Raw genomic sequence first — 20,811 nt, 5'->3', positions numbered from 1 at the left:
AATCTCACGGTGACCACGGAACCGCGAATGATACTTCCTGGTATTTGTTAGGCTCTGTGGGAATTGTAGTTTTATCAATAGATAAATGACAGACCTCGTAGATGGTAAAAACTTCATTCATGGCGGTTTATTGCTAAACAGTAGGTAATGGGAGTTGTAGTGTTTTGTTACCCAGACGGTGGCGATCCAACGGGACGCCTTGGAAGAAAACTTCCCAAAATTTTTCATCTGAGAGAAAGGAAATAGTAAGGTAAAGAAAATACCAACAAAGAGAGTGTGGAAAGAACATTTTAAAACACGATGACATTAACGTGATATCCAGTTTAGCCAGTGCCACGCATTTGTTCTGTGTGCCACAGTACGCTTATGAATTAGTGATTTCTTTTAAACTGGGGTGAGTTGCATCATTTTTGGTTAACTTTGTAACGCTAGCTTCCTCTAAATTTCACCAAAGCGTCTAGCTATGCCTTTTTAGCTCAATCAAACATACCATTAGCCAAAAACATACTTTGTGGAAGACATTTGATTGTGGTGGAAAGCATTCAGGTATTCTGATATATGTAAGTTACCCTCCGAAATCTCTGCAGATACACACATTCAGCAAAATAGGGTATAGTTGTTTATTCAAACACCATGCCCACAGCTGTCCGTAAACCGTAAAGCACATAAATTATTGTACCTCATCGGATTGTAAAGACTGAGTAACAAAAGTAAATCTCTCACTCCGAGACATCTACCCACTGCCACTGTCACCCACGATATAATCAGTGCTGTAGCGGTGTTGTGTTGGCAGTTAGAGTGTGAACAGGTGGGCAGGTCTCAGTATGTGAGTGATCCTCTTTCTCTGTCCCAGCAGGAGGCAGGATCAGGCCAGGTAGGGGACCTGGACGAGCATCCACACACCCACCAAGGATGCACTGAACTGGGAAACATCTGTTGAAGTGCCGCCTCTCCCCCTCCCAACACAGCAATGGTAAGAATCCAACACACACACAATAGGTATCCAACACCATTGTAGGCTATAAATCCCAGAAAAGTTTTAATTTCTGCTGCAATTAGGCTTATCCATTTATAGCCTGTGGTTATTTTTGCGTTTGTCATATACTGCCTATTTGTATTTCTCTGTTTAGACTATGTGTGACAAACCTAATTGTGTGTGTAACAACCTAATTGTTAAGGGGATCAAGATGGAATGTTGAATTGAATCCCAGTATTAATATTTTATGGGCTAAAGCTGTCCATAGGGGGTTCCCAGTGTGTGAGCAACTCACAGATGGAGTCAGAGGAAGATTTTTTTTTCCCTTCTCTCTCTCCCTCTCTCTCCCTCTCTCTCTCTCTCTCTCTCTCTCTCTCTCTCTCTCTACCTATCTGCCTATCTCTCTGTTGGTGGTTGGATGGATGGTATGGGTGGATATGGGTGTGGGTGTTTGCTTCCTCTGACTCATCTTTTTGTACAAGTCCATGTGTACTTTTTGGGGAGTGTATAATTTCGTTAGAATCTGCCTAATGACGTTGGAAACCAGTGAATGAATTCATTTTGGTGAATAACCATATTTGCATACTGTCTGAAGTCGCCTTCATATCTAGTAGTCCTTCTTGTCAGTGTCCTATTACACTACAGTGTTATGCAGTACACACTCGCACCCCCCCCCCCCCCCCATCAGATATCATCTGTCCATCTTCTCCCTATTACCCCTCTCTTCCTTTTTCTGTTTTCTCCATCTTTTTTCCATCCCCCCCTTGCTCCCATTGATTTTTTTGTTTGTTTTTCCAGCTGATTATGTCCCTGTACTCTGATTCGCCGGTGGGCACATTGCTCTCTGCACTCTAATTGGACATTTAATTAGATCACAGTTTTAGTCCAATTAGACTCTGAGGTATGGGAAAAGGGTTTGAGGGGAGAAAGGGAATGGAGGAGGAGAGGAAAAAGTCCCCAAGCTGGTCTCGGCACCCCCCCCCCCCCTTCTCTCCCCTCCCCTCCTATCTCTCTCTCCTTCGTTTTCTCTTTCTGTCCGTCTGTCTGTCTGTCTGTTTCTCTCTATCTCTCTCTCTCCCTCTCTCCTGGGGCTGTCTCATTAGTGATATAATGGGATGACACACAACACCCAACACAACACCCCCTAACTTTTCGGAGTGTTTTCAGCAGTGCCTGAACTGCACAGACAGAGCGACTGGGCCTGCATCATTTCACTGTTTCCGAGGCCGTGTGGTAGTTTTTAGGGGTTCTGGTCTGTAATGACTCCCTGTTCCTTTAGAAAGTCTGGTGCACTCCTCCTCCTCTCTGGTGCGAGTTGCTACGGGAGCCGCGACAGAGAGGAGAGCGAAAGTCGTTTGAGACACAGCCTGGGTGTTATCAATGCCTCTGATTAATCTGCAGCACCGCCTGACAGACTGCCAGTCACAGCAGCATCGACCAGCTCACACCACACACACACACACACATGCACACGCACACACACACACACACACATTAGCGACATGCAGTGCAGAACCCTATCGACTCAGTGGAATGTTCCGGTATGATATCACTACACCTAATGAGACTAAGATAAGCCTCATTACCAGCAGCACTCGGTTAGATGCCAGTCAAACCCACGGCTGCTCCACACCGGTGTTAGCTCCCCTATGGTTCCACCCTCTTCCCCCTTTGTTGTCATAGTCCAACTCTCAGCTCTCCGACTCCAAGCATAAACAACACTGTGCCCCGACGGACCGAGGCGCTCTGGCAAACACAAACACACACACAGACACAGGTACACGCACATAGACACACACGCGTATGCACACACTCATGCTCCGGTCTAAGTCCTAGGAGAACACAAGTCAATCTCAATGTCCCTGGAGCAGTCGAACGCACCGCCTCTCCCTCTGACGCCCTCCTACCCTCCACCCTCGGGAGACAGATAGAGAACCAGCCTCTGCTGTGTCCCCTACCCCACACACGCACACACACACACACCCACACACACACACACGGTGTCCTACACTGCCTACCTGCACCACTGATTTTGTCTGTGTATGTTCTGCGTATGTAGATATATACGTGTGTGTGCATGTATAGATGTGTGTGCGTGCGTGTGCGCTGAAGAACGACAGACAGCGAGCAGTGGTGTTTTAGCCACAGGCGTCAGTACCTGACCCCCGTGGCTGTGAGATTGACAGCTGTGGTCCCGCCTAATTGCATTACTCTCCCAGGTGATTGGCCCAGACCCTGGGGGCTCATTTGTCAGGATGCATTGTGGTAATGATGTAAATTAGCAGATCTATGTGTCACTCAGCCTTTCCCCTCCTGCTGATTGGCCCCGCTGTGCCCCAGGGCTCGGCCCCCAGCTGAGGGAGCCAGCTCATTGGTCCTTGGGGAACCAGGAAGTCCCCCAGAAATAGGGCTTACAGATTGGGCGTCCCTATGGGCTGATATTATCTTTCTTCCCACCTCTTTACCTGTCACTCAAAACTAGGGACAGATCCCTCCAGCCTGTATCTCCTATCAGAGACATAGATACACTCACACACATGCACGCGCGCACGCACACACACACACACACACACACACACACACACACACACACACACACACACACACACACCCATGCGAGCGTAGATGGTATAGACTGTAATAGCCCCACATAGGCAGAGGCCCTAAACACACTCTGTAATAACTGTTATTCACTTGTATAAAAATACACTTGGATAAAAAGTGTGTGTGTGATTGTGCGTGTGTGTTTCTCTCTAGAACAGGAATAAAGGCTTCAGGCTCAGGATCAGTTCCCCACTGCTTACCCAGCATGCCCTAGCTCTGTCCTCCCGCAACACCAGACACCTTCACACAGACAGGCAGACAACCAGATAGACTCACACACACACACACGCACACACACATACACTTTGACTCCCTGTTTTCTGTGCCTAACTGTCTCAATAGCGTCCATTCAAGTGTTACTTACATGCCTGGTGTGTGCGTCAGGAGGCAACAGCGTATATGTGTCAAACACTCCCGTAGTGTTGCTGAAAGGTTTTGTGGGAGTCGCTGGATTCTTTATTACACTCACTGAGGTTATATGAGGCAGAATATGAATAAAGACTAAATAATGTCAGCATCAGCATGAATCGATACTTATACAGATGCACAATCACTTGGCCTGGACCTCGGCTGTGATCAATAGTTTACTCTGAGTTATTGTCTTCATATTAACAAGTGGAGTGCTCCCTGAGGAACAGATATGAATGGCTAAATGAAACCGCTCCGCTGCTCTCAACAGGACTCTGCGTTGTTTTTACTCCGTCCTTTGTTTGATCTCAGACACCGCCTCTCAAAAGCCTTTTTAGCCAAATTTGGACGCACTGTAGGTGTTTCCAAAACACTCAAGTCCTCATGAAACTCTAATTGCCTACTCTTGGCGATATGAATGTCCCGCACATCAATATTTGAGCAAATTATATTTTTTTCTTTTGCATTTAAGATTATTCATAAATCAATTCATATTTTTATTGTAGCAGTTGGGGGCTGTCATATTGACTCCAAAAAGAAAAGAAAAGAAAAATATGTCGGCAAAAGGAAAGGGAAAGTTTGTCGGGTGTAAAGAGCTCTAGTCATGATTAAAAAGAAGCACATCAAACAGTAGAGAGCAGCTTGGTTAATTTAGGTTGGTAACACCAGAAGCAGGATAATACTGTTGTTTTTAAAGGTGCGGCTATATGGCATCTTTTTTATTTCAGCATGTGTTAGATATTACCATTTGAAGAAATTGTGTGTGTGTGTGTGTGCGTGTGTGTGTGTGTGTGTGTGTGTGTGTGTGTAAGCAAGATACAGAAAGAGAGAGAGTGAGCGCATGCATGTGCGAGTGAGTGAGTAATCTTCGTAAATTAGAGATGTTTGTGGTTGATTTTGGTGAAGCCCCCGTAAAAACTCTCTCTCACGGAAAATCACTTCCCATGACTTGGCACATGTGCCAGACACTCAAGACACACACACACACACACATATACACACACACACACACACACACATAAACACACACACACACACACACCTTTAACTACTGTACCTACCATCTCTCCCTCCCACCCTCCTTTACACACACATAGACCTACTTGACAGTAAATGTAGTAACTAACCCTTATTAAGTCTCTATGACAAAGCGGGGCTACCTGGCAGAGCGTGAGAAAGCAGCGAGCATGATGGGTAATTGCCACGCGGCACGCAGTGTCTACAGGAGCACTCTTTATGAGGTGAAGGCAGGGAGGGAGAGGGGGATGAGAAGGAGGGATGGAGGACACCATGGTATTCCCTCCTCCCTTCAGCGCCCTCACTTCTCCTCCCTGAGCTCAGAGGTTCTCAGGGCTGCGACTGAAGTGATCGGGGGCGGCCACCCACCTCCATCACTGAAGACACCCAGTGTAAACCCTAACATGCTTCATCAACGCCTCTATGTTTGGGTGAGGGGGACGCGTCCTATCCTATTGATAAAACCTCTTCTCACAGCAGATTTCTTAAGAATTAGTGGGATGGTGAATCAAGTCTGTTTGTGTGACTGTTAATGAAAATGTCTTGGAGAGAACTGAGATTGTGGCATGAGTTTGTGTCTCTGGCGTTTATGTGTTTAGGGGCAATAATTGATTTCTGTGTTGTGCCCCGCAGGGCTTGTCCCACATCTCTAAACACACACACACACACACACACACACATACACACACACCCGTGGCAAGGCCTGCTGTAGTATTAATGAGACATGAATAAGACATGAAGAGAGACCCCCCTCTTACACACTCACACAGTCCCCACCAGGGTCTCCCCCTCCCCAGCTGCTTCCTGTCTGCAGATTACCCAGCCTTCACTGGGCTCTGGTTAAGTGGGGCCAGGAAGAGATTTAACCCCCTCAGCAGGGGCAGACACACACTCACACACACTCACACACACACCCTACTGTCAGCATACATTAGCTCTCTTATTGCCTTATTGGAAAGCATCTGTGTTATCATGTATTTGACTACTGAAGGAGCTTTAGGTGTGTGTACGGGTAAACAGAGTCAGCTATCAGGTTGAAATATGATTGATGTCAAGGGAGGATAATTTTACAAGCTTGCTTCTCTGTGGCTGGTATTTATCAATGCAGCCTAGAACGAGAGCATCAACTAAATGCTTAATATGTAAATGTAAACAAAATTGTCATTATTCTGCAAATTTGTATGGGGTTCAGTGATATGGCAGTCAAGTAGACCAGTGTTTCCTGCAGATTGTTCTGTCGATGTGGGGTGGAGTCCCAGGTTCACTCCTGGACACATTCCTGTCGGTGTTGCTGTTTAAGTATGGCTCTTATTTGGATATTTATATCATGATACTTTATATGAACAATTTTGTTGTAATTGTAACTATGTCCTCTCCAGTTGTGGGGGGTCAAGCAAAATGAATGTAAAGGAAACTCTGAGTGGAAAAGCCTCTGAAACAGAATTTATATCATACTCATACATATTTATTGTAGAACTGATCAATAGTACACTGGTTGTCTTAATTCCACTATATTAAACACATGATAAATAAGCTGGAGGTTTGACCTGACATGTGTCTGTGTTGTAGGCATCAGAGCCCTCCGGCCCCGGCCCAGCCTCTCTGGGCTCCCAGGTTCATGCTGCAGCTGTCAACGGAGACAGGAGCACCCTCCTCAAACTCATCACAGGTAGGTAACACAAGCAATCAACACCTCAAATATATTACAGGTAGGTAACACACTCACACTCAGTGCTGCAACGACATCACATAGGTATAGCACACATGCAAGGCAGGGTTCAATTCACTTGAATGTGTGATAATGTGCTGCTTTATTGATCTCAGTAAGGAAATTCACTTTTCACTTGCCCCCTCCGCAGGCAGGTCAGAGTGCAGGGTGAGCTGCAGCTGGTAGGAACCCAGGGTCTTGTGCAGGGACATTACAGCAGGGCAGGTGCTTCTCAGCATGGGGGCTTGAACCCGGGTTGAAGGACCCTCTCCCTATGTACTATGCCACGTGAGCTTGACATTTAGCTGTGGTGATATTTAAACCTGAATATGTGGAAAATAGAGTATCAGTATTGTTCATATAGATGTATGAAAAATGATGTATGAAGTGCAAGATTGCGACCTCTAAGTGTCAAGGAGGCAACATGGTCTCCTATCTTACTATGCCTCCCGGCTTCCCCGGACAAAGTGATTCATTTCAAAAAGTGGAAGCGGGTTTCTACAAAATTTAAGCAGTAAAAAACTTTAAGCATGAAGAGGTTGTCAAAACCAACCTTTTAAAAATTGTTGATAAATGCTCCATCATAAGCAACAGAATTGCAGTTTCTGTTTACATTTTGAAAGCGAATTGACTCTCTCAAGTAATGCCAACCCACCGTCTTAAATCTCTAACCCTCCTTTGTTTGTATGTGTGTGTCCGTGTGTGTGTAGCGGAGCCCTCGCTGCGGGACCGCGAGGACCAGTTTGGGCGGACCCCTTTGATGTACTGTGTGCTGGCTGACCGCCTGGATTGTGCGGAGACTCTGCTGAAGGCTGGAGCCTCAGTCAACAAGACAGACCACAGCCAGCGCACCGCTCTGCACCTCGCCGCACAGAAGGTACGGCCTGGACACGCACACATACACAGGCATATACAGCAACACACACAAATGCTGACATTATACATGTGGCAAAGTTTTCACCTGATGTAGTGAATGTCAAAGTAGGAGCTGAATAAATGTGACAAACTGATTGCAAAAGAATGGATGAATGGGTGATAAATGGATTTGTAATGGATGAGTGGATGGGAGACTAGATGAGATCTAGTAGAGGTTTGGTGGCAGAGAGAGAGAGTTGAATGTTGAGTTTGACCGTCTTTAAGCTCCAGTGGGAAGCCAGTGCCCCCTAGTGGCTGCAGTTATGGCCTTAGGGCTGGATGGGGGGGCAAATTCTCAACTCTATATAACCCCCAGACACACACACGTACACACACACACACACACACACACACACTATGATGCCAGGTCTTATCCCTCTATCCATCCCATGCTGCCTCTTTTTTCTCACAACCATATAGCTGTCATTTTCACCAGTACACACTCGTGTACACACGTCACACGTGGTGCTTATGACGCAGTTTACATACTGTAGTTTCCTTCAGGAAAATTTCTTGGTAGGGAAGAAAGGCCTCTCACACAGAATGTAGGCCATGTAGCAGACGAAAACTCTCCATTGAAACCAATAGTAATAATTATACTAATAATAATACTAAAGACAAAGTTACCAAATGCTTTAGTAGCAAAAAAGTAGACAGTAGCAAAAAAGAACTAGAGCAAATACAGTGTGACAATAATGGGCTACAAACATATATAAGAAAAAGATACAAAATCATAATGTTAACAGTTAAATACAAGTTTATAAAAATGAGCTTTTAGCTGTTAAATAGAAAGATAGAAAATTTACTGTCTTGATTTCATCAAGTAAGTTGTATCAAGGTTTAGTGTCCCTGATTGCAAATGCTCGATCACTCTTTGACTTGAGTCTAGGCTTAGGAAAAGTCAGAAGAGACAATATTAATGAAAGCCCATTCTGCCTGTTCAGTAGCATGGGAAACAAAGGAATGTGGTACGAATACTATCCCTCCATGACTTATGTATTTATCAGTACCTTCTTTTACGGAGCTGCACTGCTGATACAGGATCATCATCATTGAAGTAAAGGGGATCGTAATAGGCTATGGGGGTCCCTCTCACAGGCTGTGCACGTGTGTGTGTGTGTGTGTGTGTGTGTTGGGAGGGGGCTAGTGATGGGAGGCCCTGTCTCTCTGACATCTGATCAATAAGTGGCTGAGACAGGGAGAGAGGCCAGGGATTACTGATCTAATTGGACTGAGAATAGGGAGGATGGAACACACACACACACACACACATACACACACACACACACACACACACACACACACACGGTCTAGATGCATGCTCACACACAAGATAGATTTGTCAGACTGTGACATGGTGGTCACAGGATGGCAAATATACAAAACATACACACGCATACACGGACGTGCGCACGCGGACACACACCCTGCACTTCTCTGGCAGCTGTTGCACAGTACATCACCCAGCAGGCCGGTGGTGAGAGGTTGAGAGTTGAGACCGGTGGTTAGTCTGAAGCTGAGGATGATGATGATGATGATGATGTGGAGGGGATGACAGGCGGAGAGTGGCTGTTTAGCCCCTGTTTACCGTTCAGCAGCCCATCACACACACACACACACTGAGGAGAGAGGCAGGAGGAGAGAAGATGGATGACCTACAGATTGAACCAGACACCTCTAAAAGCTGGGGAGTGAGTGTGTGTGAGTGTGTGTGTCAGTGCTGCTGTCTGATGCTCATTGCTCATGACTAATGTTGAGAAGAATGGGTGATGTTTCTGCTACTTAGGCTAGTATACCTTTTTACAGTTGTGTGTGTGTGTGTGTTTTGCAGGGGAATGTGCGCTTCCTGAAGCTGCTGCTGTCCAGGCGCGCTGACTGGCTGCAGAAAGATCTAGAAGAGATGACCCCACTCCACCTGGCCACCCGACACCCCTCCCCCAAAGCCCTCGCCCTGCTGCTCAAACACATCGGACCTGGAGAGGTGGACACACAGGACAAGAACAAGGTACTGCGGTACAGACACACACATACACAGACACACACACACAGCGTCAGAGAGAGCGTTGGGAAATAGTTTGTCTTTACAACTGTCCAGAAGTAGCAGGAGTTTGAGGTCACAGGCACACGTGCACACGCACCTACAGGCACACACACACACACACACCACACACATAAATGTTCACACAGAGACACACACACACACAGAGCAGTGAATGATTGAACAATCTGTGGCTTTGTCCTGTGTTCCGCTGATAAGACTACAAACACACACACACACACACACACACACACACACACACAAACATGCAGTCTCCTCTGTCTGTTGGAGCTGATGTCTATCTGACATCAGTAGTTAGTTTTGTAATAATCCAATATGCATCATCGTGTCAGATGACAGTGGTTTCAGCAAATCTCAGAATAGCTTATGGTCTCAGCTCACTGCTGTAACTTCAATACAATGCTTTGTGTAGCGTGTTTCCCCTCACATATCCTTGCCATGTCATTGCACAGTGATTGTGTTTTACGTATTTTTATGTTTATCACACAAATAAACAGACACACACACACACACACATTCTTACACAGATAAACACACACACACAACTCCCTACATCACCTTTCACTCTCTCTGTCTCTATCCCTCTCTCTCTTTCTCTCTCTCTCTCTCTGTCTGTCTCTCTTTTTTCTCTCTCTCTGCAGCAAACTGCTCTCCACTGGTCAGCCTTCTATAATCGACCAGAACATGTTCGCCTTCTGATCAAGCATGACTCCAACATTGGCATCCCAGACAGTGAGGGGAAGATCCCTCTGCACTGGGCTGCGCACAGCCAGGAGCCCAGCGCCACGCAAACCGTCCGCTGCATACTGGTACACACTGTCATGCATTTACACACACACACACACACACAACTGAATTTGGTTGTCATCATCATCCCCTATCCTCACGTTACCAGAAGTCTGCATTGCTTTTTCTTTTGCATGTGTTGATCTGGTTCTCTTGTGTGTGTGTGTGTGTGTGTGTGTCCATGTGCAGGAGGCAGCTCCCACTGAGTCCCTGTTGAACTGGCAGGACTATGAGGGTCGGACGCCTCTACACTTTGCCGTTGCCGATGGTAACGAGGCAGTGGTGGAGGTGCTGACGTCGTATGAGGGCTGTAGTGTGACAGCTTATGATAACCTGTTCAGGACACCGCTGCACTGGGCTGCTCTACTCGGTGAGGCAACAGGCCTAGATGTGTTTCTTCTGATCTAAAGAAGCCTAGACTGCTTGGGAGACTGCCATGATGGGATGGCACTAGCGCAGCATTTTCACTGGGATGCAATCTGCAGATTATTTCCAGTATCCCCAATTCAAATTCTGGCTTGTGATTGGCCACTGGATAACAGATATCTCAAATATCTCGCCCTGTGCCCAGTCCACATATAACTCATCTGATTGTGCCAAGCACCCATGTATGTACCTATCACCCTCATGTGTGTGTGAGCTCCTAATGTGCTTCTGCTGATCTACAGCCTAGGCTGTATAGCAGCATTTCTTAAAGTCTGTGTCAGGCCCAAAAATGGGTCACGAGACTCCAGTCTCCAGTCATTCCCCCCAATGACAAGACAACGTTTTATTTTTTCTCTTGGATCCAGGGTTGAGACTATTTTTGGTCCCGGGCTATGGGAACCTGTGCTGTATAATGTCCTACAAAGACAAATAGTGAATAATAGTAGAGTGAATAGAGAACTGTTGACTTCAGACTTCAAAGTTTATCTCCTGTCTCGCAAAAAGTGTTATGTTGAGGTCTGGACTGCATGTAATTTTATAGTATTTATGGGTATAATGTTTGTTAATATTGAATATAAACCCTCAGCATGACTGTTGACCTTTAAAGCATACAAAAACAAATTACTGCTGTTTGCCTTTGTAAAGCAGTATAGTTGAGCATTTGTCCCAGCTCCCATATCACACGTCAATCTGACATCCTTGTTGTTATCTTTCACCCTGACGAGTGTTTGTCTGCATTATGTCTGTGGATATTTGTCTTTCTGTGTGTGTGTGTGTGTGTGTGTGTGTGTGTGTGTGTGTGTGTGTGTGTGTGTGTGTGTGTGTGTGTGTGTGTGTGCGTGTGTTTGTGTGTGTGTGTGTGTGTGTGTGTGCGTACGTGTGTGTGTGTGTGTGTACGTACGTGTGTGTGCGTGCCCCTAATTTACATATGAGTGTTTTTCAGGCCATGCCAGGATTGTGCACCTGCTGTTGGAGAGGAACACATCAGGCACTATTCCCTCAGACAGCCAGGGAGCGACACCTCTGCACTATGGAGCTCAGAGCAACTACGCTGTGAGTCAAACACACTCCGACACACAAATGCTGGAAAGTCAGTTGAGTCAGCATCACACAACATCATCCGATATACAGTATTCTTGATAATGGAATAAAGCTATTTGATATTCTGAATACTTCTGAGAATATAGGGGCATTTGCTTGACCTTTCAGCATGTGTGATCCCAAGTTCCTTAACGTCATCTGTGTGGGTGTGTGTGTGTATAGGAGACAGTGGGTGTGTTTCTCTCCCACCCATCAGTGAAGGACGAGCCCGATTTGGAGGGGCGGACGGCTTTCATGTGGGCTGCTGGGAAGGGCAGTGATGATGTCATTCGCACCATGCTGACCCTCACCCCTCACATTGATATCAACATGGCCGACAAGTACGGAGGCACCGGTGAGCGAAACATGCCCGTTTCTGCTGTGTTGTTTTTCTCTGCAGGAGGAACTGAAGCTCCTCTAACTGCTTTCACTGACAAGGGGAACCCCAACCACCCCAACACCCAACACCCACCACCACCACCCCACCCCACCACCCCACCACTCCCCTGTGTGCTAACAGCAAATCAGCACATCATGGTGACGTAAATGCCCCGGCACTGACACACATACACACACACATTCACACAGACCTTGGTGTACACCTCAGTGCTCTGTTTGTTTTGGCACGTGGTGTCTGAGGTTACAAAGGTGCTTGTTTGAGGCTGGGGATGATGATGTCACAGGGGATTCCCCTAGGGTGCTGGAGCGAGAGAGGAAGAGAGAGAGAGAGGGAAGTGATACTGTCAGAGAAATTAGTGTATCCCAGTGATTTCATTGAGTAGACTGCCACCACTGCCAGCTCTGTCCCATGACTTCCTTGTGTGTTGATCACACACACACACACACACACACACACGCACAAACCCACACACATGCAGACACACTTGACTTTCCATGCTCCATGCTCTGACCCCTGGGCTGTTTGGACCTCTAATCTCCATGGCGATAGCCCCTCTGCTCAGCCAGGCAGTCATTGTTTATGCATGCATAATATGCGCTGGTTGAGTCATGCTAATGAGACGGTGTGAAGGGCAGTGGAGCTGACTGGTGCCCAGATCACTTCCATGCACTTGACTCTAGTCCCTACTGTCGGGGGATTTGGGGGGTGGGGGGATGTTAGCCATGAGGAGGCTTAAGTGGATTGCTCCTCATTGAATTTCTCTGTCTGTTTAACCCTCCATTGACCAGGATTTAGCTGCAGCCCAGAGAGGAGCTGCAGTTAAGGGCATGAATGAACAAACAAGAGACAGAGGAGGAGCAATTGGCCTGGGGGTATTTATTGTCCAGTTAGATTCAGGGCCTCATATTCTCATCTGATGGTAATTCTTTTCTGTGTGTGTGTGTGTGTGTGTGTGTGTGTGTGTGTGGTGTGTGCGTGTGCGTTCACGCAGCGCTACATGCGGCCTCCCTGTCAGGCCATGTGAGCACAGTGAGTCTGCTGTTAGAGAGGGGAGCCATGGTCGACTCTTTGGATGTGATGAAACACACACCGCTGTTCCGCGCCTGCGAGATGGGACACAGAGACGTCATACTCACACTCATCAAAGGTGGGAGTGTTCGGTATATACGTGTAAGCCAATAATTACGCTTTCTCATGTTTTTGCGTACGTTAATTGTGGGGAAAAAGGCTTTTGTGGCTTTGTGTCTGTATCTTTTAGGGTCACAGGAATATTGTCAGGGCAAATTGCTCCAACCCTTGCACTCCCTTGCACTTGCATGTTGATGATCTAGGAATTGAAGCAAAATTTGACTTTTGCATTCTGTAGGCTCTGCGCGTGTGGACCTGGTAGATGTGGATGGTCACACTGCACTTCACTGGGCAGCGCTGGGTGGGAATGCTGAGGTGTGCCAGGTACTGATGGAGAATGGGATTAGTCCCAACGTACAGGTATGAATGCACACACAATTGATGTTGATACAATATTAATCATTTTTTATCCGACTGTTGAAGAGGTTTGTTATCTTATATGTGAGTCACTGTCCAGGACCAGGCAGGGCGGACTCCTCTACAGTGTGCTGCCTACGGAGGCTACATCACCTGCATGGCTGTTCTCATGGAGAACAATGCTGATCCAAACATACAGGACAAGGAGGTACAAATCCGCTTATACATCCACAGAACCATGCAGTACATATGCAACTTCTACACATCTGCATTAGGGCTGCAACTAACGATTATTTTCTCGATTAATCGATTAGTTGTTTGGTCTATAAAATGTCAGAAAATGGTGAAAAATGTCGATCAGTGTTTCCCAAAGCCCAGGATGACGTCCTCAAATGTCTTGTTTTGTCCACAACCCAAAGGTATTCAGTTTACTGTCATAGAGGAGTAAAGAAACCAGAAAATATTCACACTTAAGAAGCTGGAATCAGAGAATTTTGACTTATTTCTCTTAAAAAATTATACAAACCGATTAATCGATTATCAAAATAGTTGGCGATTAATTTAATAGTTGACAACTAATCGATTAATCGATGAATCGATGAATCGTTGCCGCTTTAATCTGCATCTACATATTATATGAGCTGTTGGATACCACTAAGGCACATATTACAGTATGAACGTGTGCTTTCTCTGTATGCGTGTACAGGGGCGGACTGCTCTCCACTGGTCTTGTAACAATGGCTACCTGGATGCGGTGAAACTGCTGCTGGGCTACAATGCCTTTCCCAATCACATGGAGCACACCGAGGAGAGGTGAGGAAAGAGAGAGAGAGGGTGGAGAGGTAGTCATGGAGGAGGAATTGGCAGCAGAGGTGAGGAGAAGGGTGGAAAATTTATGTATGAATTACATGTGTGTGTTTTGCGTAGGTACACCCCCCTGGACTACGCTCTGCTGGGGGAGCACAGCGAGGTGACTCAGTTCATGCTGGAGCACGGCGCTCTGTCTATAGCAGCCATCCAGGACATCGCCGCCGCCTCCATCCAGGCCGTCTACAAGGGCTACACCGTCCGCAAGGCCTTCAGGGAGAGGAAGCAGCTCCTCATGAGGCACGAGCAGCTGCGCAAGGACGCCGCCAAGTGAGAGATGAGCACACACACGTCTACACAAACACACACACAGGAGTATTTACATATCCATGCTCCTAGGCGTACACAGAGCCACACAAGACTTTCACTTGTTTCAGACTCAAACACATACAGGTACTAATGCCTTAGTCATTGTTTCTCCTGCTCCATGCTGCTTTTGTTCATTGTAATGCACACTCACTAAAGTCTCTCTCTGCGTCACACAATGCCTTTTTGTAATTTACAATTACAGGCATTGTATTCATCTCTCATTCTTTGGTTTCTATCTCCTTTATCTCTCTCTGTCTTCCTCTCCTCACCCACATAGGAACAGTCACACTCCCTCCATATCCATCTTTCTTTCTGTCATCCCTGCACACACATACATCTTCCCCCTGTCTCTCTCTTCTGGTTTGTTCTCCTTTTGTCATTTGCTCACCGTCACACCTTTAGTCTTCCACAATGCTATTGAGATGTAAATTTGTTTTAAGAGGGCACATTGCTTTCCACTTTTGCTCTGTTTTTCTTATTTGAAGCAGGCGATAAAAGTCTCTTTTGTCTTAAGTCTCTTTCTACCACAGCTTCTCTTCTTATTAATATTATTTTTTTCTTGCTAGAAAATAGCTGTAGTCAGATGTATAAAACTTTCTGTGGCACCATCATAAAAAATTTGTGTAGGCCCAAAGGTGTGAACTGTTCTGAATGAATCAAAAGTCGAGTCTGTCTAGTAAATATTCTGCTATATAGAGGCATTAGTATTGGCATTACTAATAATATATCAGATATGTCAAATGGTAAGAACTGCTGTTCCAGTACAGTAATAAAATTAATATAAAATAAAATTGTGCTTTTCATCAAGGGCCAGAAAATCAGCATGACCTCAAAATACACACCCTAGTGATAGAGATTTCACGATTACCACAAATGTTAGTATTGAATTTTAGTCATTATTATTATTAGATTATCTACCCTTCTTAACACAGGGTTTGAAACCAAGTGACAGCAGTGGGTACAGGAACATGGGAGGGATAGTGTTCAATTAAATATGCTCATAAATTGTAATTTAAGTGTCACTGAAGGTTTTCAAGGCAGCACACATGTACTAAATAATTTTCTCATTCAGTTTATTTATTTCAGGTTTTAATTTAAAACCAGATGTCAGGGCGCCCTGGTGGCTCACCGAGTAGAGTGCGTACCATAAGGCTCAGTCCTTTCCGCAGCGACCCGGGTTTGAATCCGGTTGACGGGCATTTCCTGCATGTCCTCCCCTCTCTCTCTCCCATACTTTCCTGTCTCTCTCACACTGTCTCTATCAATAATGCCTAAAATAAACCTTTAAAAAAAAATATATAAAACCTAATGTCACCCGGTCCATGGCGTGTGGAATTGTGTACACATTTGTTTATTCATCTGACCCTTGGCCCGTTAAAGTGGTGCCATTCAGACAAAATGATCTGTCATATTGTAGGTTTGACTGCTTCATCGAGATATTGTTAAATTATTTTCTTCTTTGTGTTCAGGAAACGAGAGGAAGAACAGAGGAGAAGGGAAGCGGAGCAGCAAATCTCGTTAGCCAGCGCAGAGAAACGAAAGATCTCACTGGCACAAGCGGAGCAAGAGAAGCTCTCCTTGGTGAACATTATGAAGGAATTATCAGTGAATGACTCAGTGGTGGAAACAAAGAAAAAAGTTGAACGCACTAAGAACAAAGAGGAGGGACACAAAGGTACAACACATACACAAATCCCTAAGGTTGTAATGATATGCTCAGCTCACAATTTGAATCAATATATGATGTTGGGTTGATGGTTATGATATTGTGTTAATATTTGAGGGTAAAATAAAGTTTTAGCAATGTTGCCTGTGCCAGTGAGCAATGCTATTTGTGTCTTCACTCACATGAGAAATTAAATGGATAAGGAAGAGTGTCTTGCTAATTTGATATTGATTATGTATAATAACTCATCAAAATGCATTTTCAACTCCAAGATATATATTTTTTTGTTCCAAAATAGCCCTATATTGTGACAATATATCCTTGCATGCCTACAAGTAAACTCTATAAAAGCACATTAAAGCACAAGCATTCAGCACAAAATGTCTCACATATCTGTCTTTTTCTTTTTCTTCTCTCTCTCTTTCCCTCACCACCTCAACAGCTCACAGGAGCAGATCTTCCAGAAGAAGTAAGGAGGCTAAGCCACGTGACGCCACTGACACTCTGACCCGTCCCTGTCATGTGACCTGTGACCCTGTGCCCGGTGCTCCCCAGACCACCAGGCTGAAGGAGCGGCTCTCACCTGCCGGCTGCAGCCGGCCGCCCAGCCCCAAACACAGACCCCCCACCACACCCAAGGTCAAGAAACGACCGTCCTCGAATGCATGCACTCCTTCCACGAGCTGCTCCATCATGGACCAAACTGACGCCATCACTAAAGAACGCATCCCGCTACACAAGAGAGACACTCACACCACTGCGCAGACCGCCCCCAGCAAGACTGACGCACACACCTCCTGGCAAAAGCACAGAAACAACAAGGCGCACAGTTCAGAGAGAGCCGCTAAGAATGACCAAACACACACTCCCTCATTAAGATGCCGTTCTGCCCTGGACCATAAAACCCCTTCCAGCAAGACACACACTCAGGCTGCCACACACATACCCATCTCCACGCACACGCATAGGGAACATGACAGAGAGCAGCACAGGAGGAGGAACGAGGCTGCGCACACCATCCAGCGAGCTTGGAGAAGGTCTGTTCCTGTGTGTCTGTTTTTGAATGTGCGTGTGTGTGTTTGTACCTGGTGGGCTGTTTAGTAGCTGGCTCTCCGCCGGCCGTGGGAGATTGGCAGTGCCATGTGGTGCCCACATGTGTGCCCCCTGCCATCTACACGCCACCCCCCATCTCATCTCTCCCATAACACCCCCACACCCCTCATCTATGGTCTGGATGCCATCAACACTTTAGCGATGGGGGAGAGAGCGTGGGAGACAGGGGTGAGACGAGGAGGCCGGGGACAGACAGGGGCTGTAATCTAGAGCTCTCATACTGTTTTAACAAGAGGCTAAAAGTTCAGGCGTGCCGCTCTAATAGCTACCAGCAGCCTTTCTTTACCTTTCTCTCTCTCACACACACTCTCCGTCTCTCTCAGGGCCTGCCAGCCCACCCCAGGAGGCCCTCTGTTTCCATTCAGCTTCACAATTATATTCTGTATGTGCCGGCTATTAACTGCCTTGAACAAACTGTTTCTGCTTTGTTTATGCTTTAGTGAGTATTAGTGTGAGGAGTTGCCAGCTTTTAAACCTTTGAACGCTCTCTCCCCGGATTTTTAATTTAACCGTGTGCATGCGTACGCGCTTGCATGAATGTGCGCCCACAGGTTCCATGCAAGAAGCAGACTGAGAGCGTCCAGGACCTCTGAAGGGGTGGAGTCAGCTGATCCGAACCACGCCCACACCCGGAAGAAGACCGAAATCCGAGCGCCGCCTGCTAAACCAACAGCGAGTAAGAGCTCAGTGCTACAAAGCATCTATGGTAAGATTATTCTTTGTAAAACCATGTTACGGTGGGAAAAGCGCGTCTTTTCATCTGATTTGAAATCGCTTGAATTAAACTGAAACCCAACACTGGAAACAGACTTAGAATGGGATTCATGTGAGAAGTTGGGGTGGAAATCAGGACTGGGACGGTAGTCGGACCAGCGTAGAACATTAGTGACTAATTGAGGGGGTAGGAACACGTGTTAAGTGTCTGGATGATGCTCCGAGCCACATTCCAGGACAGTATCAGCCTGGTTGTAGGGTTTCACCCCACAGACAGGCCTGACCTTCATCACACATCACCAGGTGATGACGGGAGAATGGGCAGAAACCTTGCTGCGCCAAAACATACAAGCACGCACACCGTCTCCCCCCCAACAGACGGATAGACCCCCATCTCCTCACCCCCCACCCCCCCCGCACCCCCAACCTTCTGACGTATTATCCCCCCTCCCCCCTTCTCACCTCACCTCCTTCTCTCTCTCCCTCTCTCTCTCTCCCCTTCTCTCTCTCTCTCTCTCTCTCTCTCTGACAGTCCTGGCACTGTGAAAAGTTCAGAGCTGTCAGGGGGAATGTCAGACGACTGCGTGGAGCTATCTGCTGAACACACACACACACAAACCCCCACACAGTGCCACACACACACACATTCATGAAACTCATTCTCTCGCTTGCTCTCCTTTTTTGTCGTCGGAGGAGACAGACATTTGGCCCACAACTCCAGACTGGGTCACACATCTCAGTTAATCATCATAAACCTTCTTTTTTTTATTTGCTCTTTAATTATTTCATCTCAAACATATCCCAAATATCTCTCTCTCTTTGTCTCTGTCTGTCTATCTGTCCATCTGTTTCTATCTCTCTCTCTCCCTGTAACACACACAGAGAATTCAGTCCTCGACCATCAAACTGATTGTTACAACTGACAGAAAATGAGCGATGCATTTTTCCATGATGGATAACAAAACCATGCGTGTCCAAAGGTTGTTGTATTGAAATGTTGGTGTAGTTGTTTGTTACAACTGTTTGGGAATGAAAATGTTCACTATTAGGCCCCAGCGAGAATTGAACTCGCGACCCCTGGTTTACAAGACCAGTGCTCTAACCACTGAGCTATAGGGCCTTACCTGTAAGCTGAACTATCAAATGAGTCAGTTAATGGACACACCTGAGACAGCAATGGGTGTGAAACCTAACTAGATAGACCGGTTACTGCAGTAGCCTGAGTGTCCGCTAGTTGAGCATGTGAGATAGATTTGTCAAATCTAAATGGATATGCCATCCAAGATAAACAATATTTATCTCCATAACCCTTTTAAGTGTACCGTATAATTCATATTATATTTATTTACTGTCCTTCAGGCAGCTCTATGGCCAGGCGAGGGCGTTCTCTTCGGGGCTCTCAGTCTCAGCTGCTCCTGGACTTGTCACTACGCACCCAGAGCCAATGTAAGTGTGTACATATATACACACACACACACACACATACACACACTTTTTTGTCCAGTATAAGTATCTAAAAGGTTATTTTATGTGTTTGTGTTACAGTGAGCAGTATAGAGTGTGTGCACCTGTATGAAACAGTGAGTCAAGCCAAGCAGTACTCTTACCACCTGAGACCCCACAGTGCTGGACAGGGGACAAGAGGCCGGGGAAAACATTGAGGCTGTACATACACACACATATACACACTCACAGCTCACGTTCTTTGATGTTTTCTCAGCTGGCTGGCGGCCTTACCTCTATAGAATTGCTGCACATATTGTTCCCGCAGTGTGCCAAATTTTCTAAAATTAAGCCATATGACATCACAGCCATGACCTCACAGGGTGGGGTTAAGTCTACAGAAATGGTGTGTGTAAAAGATAACCTTTCATCCATTGTGGAAGGAACACACACACTCTCCATCTCCCTCGTTCTCCATCTCTCTCACACACACACACACACACACACTGAGATAACCTTTCCTCCTGTTGTGGAGAATGAGGCAGTCTATCAACAACCGGTCATACAGCAAGCCCACCTGCAGCCACACACACACACACACAGACGCACACACACTTTTTCTCTATTACTCTCGAAACATCAGTCTGGTCTCTCAATGCCTTCCTTCCCAAGTGGAAGATGTATTTCTGAACTATGCTGTTTTTATTTACTCACATATGTATTTGCACAAAAATAGTCCTTATTCTATTGTAACTATTGTGTAATTATAAATATATACCTCAATGCTGTTTCTTGCTTTTTTACTGTATTAGAAAAATGCTCAAAATTAATAAAT

The 20,811-nt window shown here is 46.1% G+C and overlaps 1 protein-coding gene and 1 non-coding gene across 3 annotated transcripts; one reads left to right on the top strand and one right to left on the bottom strand.

The window, feature by feature from the left end:
• The first annotated feature begins 205 nt into the window (after positions 1-205).
• invs (inversin) lies at positions 206-20,749 on the top strand. Of its 2 annotated transcripts, none has more exons than XM_071520247.1 (19): positions 206-250; positions 857-973; positions 6,575-6,674; positions 7,424-7,590; positions 9,460-9,633; positions 10,329-10,496; positions 10,663-10,843; positions 11,843-11,952; positions 12,163-12,334; positions 13,371-13,526; positions 13,746-13,867; positions 13,965-14,072; positions 14,571-14,677; positions 14,792-15,001; positions 16,510-16,715; positions 17,149-17,743; positions 18,371-18,525; positions 19,893-19,979; positions 20,079-20,749. In XM_071520247.1, exons 2-19 carry the CDS (start codon positions 971-973, stop codon positions 20,192-20,194), a joined length of 2,937 nt encoding a protein of 978 aa, XP_071376348.1. In that variant the 5' UTR covers positions 206-250; positions 857-970; the 3' UTR covers positions 20,195-20,749. The 2 variants fall into 2 exon arrangements, with proteins under 2 accessions (XP_071376348.1, XP_071376347.1); XM_071520246.1 differs by lacking the exon at positions 206-250 and adding an exon at positions 279-394.
• Positions 19,581-19,653, bottom strand: trnat-ugu (transfer RNA threonine (anticodon UGU)). The gene has a single exon. It is a non-coding gene; the product is annotated as a tRNA-Thr (tRNA).
• Positions 20,750-20,811: the final 62 nt, after the last annotated feature.

This window comes from Centroberyx affinis, unplaced genomic scaffold (genome assembly GCF_046629955.1).
Source record: "Centroberyx affinis isolate AG114_WGS23_722 - 3 ecotype Tasmania unplaced genomic scaffold, CSIRO-AGI_Caff_v1 ptg000782l_1, whole genome shotgun sequence".
Classification (NCBI taxonomy): Eukaryota; Metazoa; Chordata; class Actinopteri; order Beryciformes; family Berycidae; genus Centroberyx; species Centroberyx affinis.
The sequence above is the reverse complement of the archived record's forward strand: the minus strand, read 5'-3'. Positions and strand labels throughout refer to the sequence as shown.